This window comes from Mustela lutreola, chromosome 10, assembly GCF_030435805.1.
Source record: "Mustela lutreola isolate mMusLut2 chromosome 10, mMusLut2.pri, whole genome shotgun sequence".
NCBI classification, from domain to species: Eukaryota; Metazoa; Chordata; class Mammalia; order Carnivora; family Mustelidae; genus Mustela; species Mustela lutreola.
The window spans coordinates 109,331,218-109,342,252 of NC_081299.1; the positions used below are offsets into that span (position 1 = coordinate 109,331,218).

The 11,035-nt window shown below is 40.8% G+C and overlaps 1 protein-coding gene across 1 annotated transcript; it reads left to right on the forward strand.

Annotated features, from left to right (window-relative positions):
* The first annotated feature begins 547 nt into the window (after window positions 1-547).
* On the forward strand, window positions 548-10,762 carry CTSK (cathepsin K). The gene is made up of 7 exons (XM_059138230.1): window positions 548-670; window positions 1,306-1,428; window positions 1,514-1,669; window positions 2,607-2,825; window positions 7,618-7,783; window positions 8,027-8,132; window positions 10,177-10,762. The coding sequence occupies exons 1-7, from the start codon at window positions 548-550 to the stop codon at window positions 10,274-10,276; spliced, it is 993 nt and encodes a 330-aa protein (XP_058994213.1). The 3' UTR covers window positions 10,277-10,762.
* Window positions 10,763-11,035: the final 273 nt, after the last annotated feature.

Here is an 11,035-nt window from a genome sequence, read left to right on the forward strand (position 1 = left end):
TGTATTTTCCAATCCCCCTCTAACCTCCAACCTTGTACCTCTCCTTCAAGTCTGCAGGGGACATTAGAGGAGACAGGTGCTGAGTCCATTCTGATTATCCATTTTCTACCCCGTTTGTGGTTTTCTGTGTGTGTGTGTGAGAGAGAGAGAGAGAGATCTCTCTAGGTCAAAATACTTGGAACCAGATGTATCAGCACCCAGTCCAAACCCAGATCCTTCTATCGTTGTTTTATCATATCCAAATCACCCTCAATTCTTTGTATTCCTTCTTTATAAATCCTTGTTTTCCTTTGCATCATGGTCCCAAGGAAGGCATTCTTATCTTTAGGTTCATGAATTCCCCATAATTACTGTGAGTGTGTGCATTTTTCAGATGAGTGGGACTATGATGGATTACAAAATTTTATTTGCTTCTCAAAAGAGTTTGTGACTCCCAAAGGTTAAGAACCACCTGTCTGGGAATATAGCTCCAGCTATTTCCTCATCCCAAGCCAGGCTATGAACCCCTTGGCAAACAAAATCTCCCCTAACTATCCCCTTCCTCAGGATGTGGGGGCTCAAGTTTCTTCTGCTGCTGCCCATGGCAAGCATTGCTCTATATCCTGAGGAGATACTGGACACCCAGTGGGAGCTATGGAAGAAGACCTATGGCAAGCAGTATAACAACAAGGTGATTTCTGGGTCTGGAGGGGAGCATGGTCGGGAGCTGGAACTTGAGACCTCCAATCTTAGCTTCCAGACTCCATTTTTCAGTCTGAATACCTTAACCTCTCCAACCAAGCAAACCTGCTCCTGTTCTCTAACTCAACATATAGTTTCATTCCTACTCCTTGATTCACCCTCCCTCGAGTTCTGGCCTTTATAACTGTCACATTTCTCTTTGGGGAAGACTTCTAAGATTAATGCTATTTATCCATAAGCAATTTTTATTTGATAGGAAGGGAGGGAGGGAGAGAGAGTAGCAGAGGGAGAAGCAGACTGCTGAGTAAGAAGCCCAGTTACGGATCTTGATTCCAGGACCCCAGGATCATGACCTGAGCCAAAGGCAGAAGCTTAACTGGTTGAGCCACCCCGGTATCCCTTTAAGCAATTTCCTATACATCTCTCCAGAGCTTTGCATTCTATTTTTTATATTTTGTTTGCATATTTCTTTCTGTATGCTCTTAATAATCCCACGGTGAGTTCCTCAACTAGACTATAAATTCTGCAGGATTCTAAGTTTCATCTTTTCTCCTAAAAATCTCTGCAGTATTATGTAACTTTATACACAAGATACTGTCTGTGCAAATACTATTTTCTGTTTAGGTGGATGAAATCTCTCGGCGTTTAATTTGGGAAAAAAACTTGAAGCATATTTCCATCCATAATCTTGAGGCCTCTCTTGGTGTCCATACATATGAACTGGCCATGAACCACTTGGGGGACATGGTGAGTTGAACCTCAGCTCCCGGACTACTTGCCCTGTTTGCTTTAGTTCTCTGCTAATGCTTTGCCTTTTTGTTCTTTGTCCCAGACCAGTGAAGAGGTGGTTCAGAAGATGACTGGACTCAAAGTACCTCCCTCTCATTCCCGCAGTAATGATAGCCTCTATATCCCAGACTGGGAAAGCAGAGCTCCAGACTCCATTGATTATCGAAAGAAAGGATATGTTACTCCTGTCAAGAACCAGGTACCCTCCTTTCTCCTGGCATGACCTCTTTCTGCTTTTTTCTTCTTTAAGTAGGAAGGAACTAGGAAGAGAAGGCAAGGAATTAAAGGATCTCTCCCAGTGCCAAGAGAATATAACCTGTTCAAGTCATCACCTATTTTTGTACATATATGTTGTTCCTATTTTTTTCTTTTTTACAAGTAGTATTGCTGTAAGCACCCTTGTGCATATGTTTACATGTACATGTGCAAATATTTATGCAAAATAAACCCTAACATTGGAGCTGCTAGGTCACAGGCAATCATTTCCAAAAAAAATTTTTATGATCTTCACACTCTCACCAGCAGGAGAATGCTGCTTTTCCCTCAGCCTTAACAATGCTAATTATATTAACCAGATCATCAGCTAATTTAACATTCATCCAACAAACAACATCTGTTTCAGAACCTACCAGATATAGTGCTAGGCATGGAGACTCAAGATGACTAAGACATAACCCATGTCCTCAAGAAATCCTCAGTCCTAAAAAATAGAACAGGGAGGGAAGAAAAATATATAATCTAGCTGAACTATTACTAATCGTAACAGCACTTTTTGAGAGATTGTTGTGTGTCAGAAATTTCTAAATCCTCTACATGAATTGACTTTTTAAATCTCCATAATCCATAATTGAGCAATTATCCACATTTTACAGATAAGGCACAGAGAAGTTTAGAACTTCCCGGAGGTCATCTATCTTGTGGGTTGCAGAATCCTGCTCCACTACAGCTAATGGTAACAATGGTAACAACAGTTATCAATGCAAATAAAAACAATAGAAAAATGTAGCAAATACTAAACAAAGGGAAATAGGAACAGAAAGGAGGACATGTATGCTGGAATTTCATCAGGTAGTTTAGAGGGAAGAACCAAAAAGGTGAACAGCAGTGACTGATCGTTGTTCTGTTATGCCTCTCAGGGTCAGTGTGGTTCCTGTTGGGCTTTTAGCTCTGTGGGTGCCCTGGAGGGCCAACTCAAGAAGAAAACTGGCAAACTGTTAAATCTGAGTCCCCAGAACCTGGTGGACTGTGTTTCTGAAAATGATGGCTGTGGAGGGGGCTACATGACCAATGCCTTCCAGTATGTGCAGAAGAACCGAGGCATTGACTCTGAAGATGCTTACCCATATGTGGGACAGGTGAGACCGTACCACACGGTTACACAGCTCAGTAATGCCTCCTTATTCCCCCAACATGATATTTTATACTGGAAACAATTCCAGAAACCTTGTTTTCTGTTCCCCTATCTTGCCTTCTTGACAGGGTAATTTCCCATAGAAGGCTAGGAAGATTGTCACAGCCTAGGAGATTTGGGGGGCTTAGGCCACCATAACCCTATCCATCTCTTTTCCCTGGAAAAAACAGAGCACAGGTGACCCCACAGACATCTGAGTATGCCTCCTCCACTCCTATCACATATCCCAAACCTGCCACACTAATTCACTGAATCGTGTGCTTTTATTTTGCATGATCCCAGCAAGGGTTTGGGGACTGTTACGTAAATTATGTAAGTTAACATTCTGACATGTACAAAATGAGAGAAAACATAAGTTGCTTCATACTTGTTTTTAACTTTAAAGATTTTTTTTTTTTTAATTTGACAGAGATCACAAGTAGGCAGAGAGACATGCAGAGAGGAGGAAGCAGGCTCCCTGCTGAGCAGAGAGCCCAGTGCAGGGCTCCATCCCAGGACTGTGGGATCATTGACCCGAGGTGAAGTCAGATGCTTTAACCCACTGAACCACCGAGGTGCCCCTTGTTTTTAACTTTAGAGATAAATTCACTTCCTCCTTTAGTAATAGGAAGGAGATCCTTGTTATCTAAAAGGAAGGTTTAAGGACTTTTATATACATGGGGTTGATAGATAATAGGATTACATAGGGCTTTTGCAACAGAAGTTTTTGAAGCAGAGATAGCAAGTTTGAGTAATAAGAATGATGGTTATGGGGCGCCTGGGTGGCTCAGTGGGTTAAGCCGCTGCCTTCGGCTCAGGTCATGATCTCGGAGTCCTGGGATCGAGTCCCGCATCGGGCTCTCTGCTCAGCGGAGAGCCTGCTTCCCTCTCTCTCTCTGCCTGCCTCTCCATCTACTTGTGATTTCTCTCTGTCAAATAAATAAATAAAATCTTTAAAAAAAAAAAAAAAAAAAAAAGAATGATGGTTATGGAGCACCTGGGTGGCTCAGTTGCCCAGGCATCTGACTTCTGCTCAGGTCATGATCTTGGGGTTCTGGGGTCAAGCCTTTGTCAGGCTCTGTGCTCAGAGGGGTCTACTTGTCCTTCTACCACCCTCTCATTCCTTCTCACTCACTCTCCCTCTCTCAAGTAAATAGATAAAAATCTTAAAAAAAAAAAAAAAGTTTGATGACTCCTATGTACTAAGCCATGTGCTTAGTTCATTTTCTCACTTAATTTTCATAACAGGCATGTAAGGTAAACTTATCCTCACTTTATAGGTGAGGAGATAAAATAGCATGTGCAAATTCACTGCTATGTAACAGCTCCAAGATGTAATAGCTCCCAAGATTTATCTACTGTTCACCCCTACAAACATTTCTAGCATGTCTTCTATGTAAATGTGCAAAATTTTCTTTAGTAAAATATAATACCTTGGAACAGAATTTGTCTGAGTCTTGGGGTACCTGCATCTTCAGCCTTACTAGATAATAACTAACTGTTTTACCCAAGTGTTTGGAAACATTTATATTCCCACCTGGAGTATATAAGAATTCCCACTGATTCCCATCTTCATTAGTATGTTTATCTGGTCATCTGCATTTCTTCAGTGAATTGACCGCTAATATCTTTTGCACATTTTTAATTAGGTTGTTTTTCTCTTTCTCACTTTTTAAGAATTTTAAAAAGATATCTGGATACAAGTACTGTTTGTGTTTTAGGTGAACATTCTTTCAACTCAGAAAAGTTCTTAATTTCAGGCTAGTAAAATTCTTTTCTTTTCTTTTTTTTTAAGATTTTATTCATTTATTTGACAGAGATCCCAAGTAGGCAGAGAGGCAGGCAGAGAGAGACTGAGAAGCAGACTCCCCGCTGAGCAGAGAGCCCGATGCAGGACTCAATCCCAGGACCCTAGGATCACGACCTGAGCTGAAGGCAGAGGCTTTAATGCACTGAGCCACCCAGACACCCTAAAATTATTTTCCTTTGTAATTAGTGCCTTTAAAAAAATCCAGGAGCAGTAAGTTTTATTCATTCATGTTTAGTCATATCAAATGATGTCTGTTATAATAAATGCTCATTAATGTAAATGACTGAACAAATCCATTTCACTGGATACTCAACAACCTATATAGTAAAGTTACTGCAACACATTTTTGTAGACTGGCTACACCAAAACAGACATTAATTTGTAAATTTAATCCCATTTTTATTCCATGTTGCGATTTTTTAACTATCGGGCATACAAGGCAGAGAAATTGGAGATTGAACCTTAAAAAAATTTTTTCTTTAATCCATATACAATTTTCAGAACTCCTGGGTCCTGAGTCCATGTTTGAATTCTGGAGCTGCTACTTACTATAAGGCACCACACTAAAACTGCCCTAACAGATGAGCTTTTAAATTCTGAAAACATCAGGCCAATCAGTGAAATAACCTGAATGTGGCAAAATATTCTTTTTTATTATTTTATTTTTTTTTAAAGATTTATTTATTTGAGATTGAGAGAGAAAGAGTGCACACACATGACCACAGAGGGAGAGGGAGAAGCAGATTTCCTCCAGAACAGAGAGCTCAATGTAGGGCTCAATCCCAGGACCTTGAGGTCATAACCTGAAGTGAAGACAGACACTTAACCAACTGAGCCACATAGGTGCCCCAAAATATTCTTTTATTTTTTTTAAATTTATTTATTTGACAGACATCACAAGAGATCACAAGTAGGCAGAGAAACAGGCAGAGAGAGACGGAGAAGCAGGCTCCCTGCTGAGCAGAGAGCCCGATGCGGGACTCGATCCCAGGACTCTGGGATCATGACCTGAGCCAAAGGTAGAGGCTTTAATCCACTGGGCCACCCAGGCACCCCAAAATATTCTTTTTTAAATTATTAAATATTCTTTTGACAACTTTTTGTTGTCACTTGATATAAAAAATTTAAATCCAAGGGCACCTGTGGCACAGTCAGTTGAGTGTCCAACTCTTGGTTTTGGCTCAGGTCATGATCTCAGGGTCGTGAGATTGAGCCCTGTATCAGGCTCCACACTTAACGTGTAGTCTGCTTGAGACTTTTACTCTCTCTCCCTCTGCCCATCCCACTCATGCTCTCTCTCTCTCAAATAAATAAATCTTTAAAAAAATTAAATTCCAATAGTATATACAGAAAAATCCCACCCCAAACCAGGTCTGTATTTATAGTTTTTTCCATATTCATTAATCCAGGCAGCCATTTTAAAGGATTATGTAACCATGTTAAAGAAAAAAAAAATTAAACACCATCAGAATAGTTGATGACTCATCCATTGACAGCTTACATCGATTAAAATGGTATTATATTCATCAGTCTGTTGAGAGACAGTTTAATAGCTCAGAGAGTTTGAATAATTTAAATGAAATTTACTTAATATCTGAAACCTTAATTTGGAAGAGAAGTGGCATCTGACTTCTAATTTCTATTCTCCTGCCCCTTCAAATGATCTCTTCAGCATTTGAGAGCAATGTGGAATGATTTTGGTCTCATAATCAATTAAAGTGAAGAATGAGCCATATACGACACATATTCCATTTTTATTTATTTATTTATTTATTTTTTAAGATTTTGTTTTTTTTTTTTGTTTTGTTTTGTTTTTTTTTTTAAAGATTTTATTTATTTATTTATTTGACAGAGAGAAATCACAAGTAGATGGAGAGGCAGGTAGAGAGAGAGAGAGGGAAGCAGGCTCCCTGCTGAGCAGAGAGCCCGATGCGGGCCTCGATCCCAGGACCCTGAGATCATGACCTGAGCCGAAGGCAGCGGCTTAACCCACTGAGCCACCCAGGCGCCCAAGATTTTGTTTCTAAGTAATCTCCACACCCAACATGGGACTCGAACTCCCAGCCCCAAGATCAGGAGTCACATGTTCTACTGATTGAGCCAGCCAGGCACACCCATATTCTATTTTTTTAATATTCTGTATCTTGAGTGTTTATCTACTTTATAGCATGTATCTACTTTTTTAAAAGCATTTGTTATATAAAACTAAAAGAACTTCTCATATGAACACATGAATGAATGGGGGGAGGTAAAGAAAAATAAAACTTGAAAAGAGATCTGATAGAGCAACAGTCAGGTAATACAGTAATTTAAGTTCATTCTAGCTTGGCTTTGGCCTCCTCCCCACCGAGCAGCTGCTGACTCCCTCGCATCTGAGGCTTACACATACTACATGGCCAGAAAATGATCTGTGCTTTTAAAAGCACCTTGTTGCAGAAATCCCTCTCCCATCCTGAGGGAATAAAAATTTTCTCTCTATTAAGTTTTTCAGTGTTTCCTTTCACATTTGTTTAAAACCACCCAGAGCTAATTTTTGTGTATGTGCAAGGTATTCAGTTTTCATATTCTTTTTTTTTTTTTTTAAAGATTTTATTTATTTGTCAGAGAGAGTGAGCAAAGGCAGACAGAGTGGCAGGCAGAGGCAGAGGGAGAAGCAGGCTCCCTTTTGAGCAAGGAGCCCGATGGGGGACTTGATTCCAGGACGCTGGGATCATGACCTGAGTTAAAGGCAGCTGCTTAACCAACTGAGCCACCCAGGTGTCCCTTCATATTCTTTTTTTATAGCTGTCTAAAATGGTGAGGAGAGAACAGACCTTCTATAAAGACTCTAGGTGTGCCACCGCTGTCAGTTCACTGACATCACTTAGAGCATTGGTGGAGTTTCTCAGCCACCAGTTCCTGGCCTGCTACTTTGTCCTAGTCCTGTTTTAACCTCATTTTTTTCCAGGATGAAAGTTGTATGTACAACCCAACAGGCAAGGCAGCTAAGTGCAAAGGGTACAGAGAGATTCCTGAGGGGAATGAGAAGGCCCTGAAGAGGGCAGTGGCCCGAGTGGGACCCATCTCTGTGGCCATTGATGCAAGCCTGACCTCCTTCCAGTTTTACAGCAAAGGTAAGGAGCTGTTCCTAGAGAGCACAATCAACCCTCTCTTATGATGTCGCTTGGCAGCTTCTTGAAGGCCACTGAGCATTTGCAGTACTTGGTTTTCACATTTAGACTGAGTCTGGCCTAGGGAAATGGAACTGCTGCTACAGTGCAGCACATCTCTCTGTCACAGGTCCTCCTGACAGGGCAGGACTCAACTGGGTGGCCCTTGAACTGCAGAAAGCTTCACCTTGATAGTTTGTTTCCTAGGTGTGTACTACGATGAAAACTGTAATAGCGATAACCTAAACCATGCAGTGTTGGCAGTGGGATATGGCGTCCAGAAAGGAAACAAGCACTGGATCATTAAAAACAGGTAATGATGGGCATACTAAGTTTGTTACGCAGTTACCCTCATAACATTCAACCTCATCTGCAACTTCCCAGTATTTCTCTCACTTCAAGAGAAAGTTGTTTCAGCCTTTTTAGTTGTCCCTTCCCAGTTAGAGGCTATTAATTCTAGCATTTAATGGCTGGACAGTAGTACTTAGAGTATGTGTTGGGTGGCTGCTCCACATGCAGGGTGCTTAGTTGTACAGAAATGAACAGAATGTTTTCAGTGATCTTACAGCCCCCTAAGAAAGACAGACCTAACTAAGCAGAACATACAATAGCACCAAGAAACCAGCAGGAGCTTTGGAATTATGTAGTTTTTTTTCTTTCTTTTTTCTATAATGTGATCAATTTCTTAGGAAACTTTCCATCTTCAGTCTGTTTGAAAGCAGTAGGGAACCAATGTAAAGGTTTAGTATCTTCTTGTGCAATTTTTTGCCTGTCCAAGTATACTTAGGATAAGTGTGTGTGTGTGTTTATATGTTTATATATATAAATCTGCCCACAGATTTTGAAGTTTGTGAAGAGAAACATTTTTTGGAAAATAGATATAACAACAACAAAAATTAATGTTTCCTTTCCTATTATTAGGAATAAATAAAACTACACAATACTTTAGCTCCCCATTTCTCTTTAGCCACTTGTTACTTTAGAGGGCAGACTTAATGAGAATCATACTTTTGCTTCCTCACTGGCCAGTACCAGCCCGGCAGCGACAAACTAAACTTTTTGTCCTTGGTGCCTCCAGGGGATAAGAGTCCTAGATGCTGGGGCGTTCATAGGCCAAAACAGTGCTGTAAGCAAGTGGGGTGCTGCCTGAAGGACTGGCAGGGTAGATGGTGTAGATCACAGTCCCAACTAAAGCTGAACCTGAGCACCTTTCTTAGAAGGTGCTCCTTCTCCTACAGCTTCTGTCCTATGTCCTCTCTTTCTCGACTCCCAGCCCCAAGTACTTACTCTGTCCTTTCCTGGTCCGGTTTCAAGGGTAGAGCCTTCATCCAAGATTGCTGGGAGGAAGAAGGGACATACTTAAGCAGGATCAGCATCACTGGAGACCCCTAGAGAAGAGAATAGGAGTAGGGTACAGGTCTTAAGTAAAATGTATTGGGCTAGAATTTGCTGGTTGGGGGAAAAAGAAAACTCATGAAAACAATTTGGGAAGATACATAGAGCAGTCTCCTGTCCACATCCCTTTATCTTCCATTCTCTCCACTTCTTTCCTTGGCAATCTAAATCACTCTCACAGTTTCATTCATCTCTCCTATTGGCTTTACCCACTAAGACCAAGATCACCCTTTCTTATGCTCTAGACTCGTGTTTTCAAGATCACGCTTCCTTAAACACAAATTGGACCATATTATACTCCCAATCTGAAACTTCCAGTGTCTCCTACACTAGGATGGGCCACAGAGCCAAACTCTTCAGGCCGATCTCAACCTACCTTTCCAGACGTATCTCCTGTTACACCCTGTCAGACACCTTATGTTTCAGCCACATGATCTTTTTTTTTTTTTTTTTAAAGATTTTATTTATTTATTTGACAGAGAGAGATCACAAGTAGGCAGAGAGAGAGGAGGAAGCAGGCTCCCTGCTGAGCAGAGAGCCCAATGCGGGACTCGATCCCAGGACCCTGAGATCATGACCTGAGCCGAAGGCAGCGGCTTAACCCACTGAGCCACCCAGGCGCCCCAGCCACATGATCTTAATACATGTCCCATACTTTCCTGACTCTAGTATTCATTTAATATTCCTCTGCTGGCATCCCATTTGTGAAGGTCTACCCAGTCTTTGGGCTCACTTCAAATGCTACCTCTTGAATTAAGCCTTTTTTGATCTCTTGATTATAAGCAATCTCTCCTTTGAGGCCTATAGCATTATGCCTTCTCTCCATTCCTTTTCTTTAAACTCTTCAAGGGTAAAAACTGTTTTATTCATTTTTTATACCATCAGTACCTAGCACAATAATAAGTGTTTTAATGAATAAATAAACTGAGGGTACTAAGTATTTTCCTTCATTGGTCCTACAGCTGGGGAGAAAACTGGGGAAACAAAGGCTATATCCTCATGGCTCGGAATAAGAACAACGCTTGTGGCATTGCCAACCTGGCCAGCTTCCCCAAGATGTGACTTCAGCCAGCCAACCTCATCCTGCTTTCCCGTTCCTTCCACGATGGTGCGACATCCTGATGTACTTTGGAAGGGAGTTGGTGTGCATTTCTTGAAGCAGATGTAGCAATATAGAGATTGTCCATTCAGTTTCTCCATTTGTGCTTCAAGGGACACCCCTACTACTTTCCTTCTCTCCATCCAAGGCCTTTATTTTTCAGTGTGGCCACAGTAGGAATTTCCCTAGAAAGATTCTCTTTCATAGTATGTAATTAGCTTTAACCACCTAGAAGACTAAGGTGACCTGACCTCTCAGTCTCCAAGTTCACTTCTTCTATATTCTGAAGATAGAAATTTCTATGTTTTCCACCCCAATTCATAGATCCTTGGTACAAGTTTATGTGATAAAAGAAATGTGTTTTCTTTTTCCTTCTTTGCATTTTTAAAGGAAGCCAAGTATTTATCTCTTATCTCTAATTTAATAAATACCTATTTAGTAAACATTCATTTTGTGTCAGATACTTTGCTAGGTGCTGGAGACAGAAAGATGGGGAAAAAAACATATTTCGAAGGCACCTGGCTGACTCAGTCAGGGGAGTATGCAACTCTTGATCTTGGGGTTGTGAGTTTGAGCCCATGTTGGGTGTAAAGGCTATTTAAATAAATAAAACTTTAAAACAAAACAAAACAAAAAATACATTCCTTATATTTGATGTGCTCTCAGTTTGCTTGGAAAGTCTCTCACAAAAACAGTTCATCCTAACTCATTTATTTGTTCAC

Bases quoted from the DNA above. Each gene is read 5' to 3' on its own strand.
- CTSK (XM_059138230.1), top strand. From the start codon at position 548: ATGTGGGGGCTCAAGTTTCTTCTGCTGCTGCCCATGGCAAGCATTGCT. The intron at 1,670-2,606 runs GTACCCTCCTTT...TATGCCTCTCAG, and splicing joins TTACTCCTGTCAAGAACCAG to GGTCAGTGTGGTTCCTGTTG. The intron at 7,784-8,026 runs GTAAGGAGCTGT...TTTGTTTCCTAG, and splicing joins CTTCCAGTTTTACAGCAAAG to GTGTGTACTACGATGAAAAC.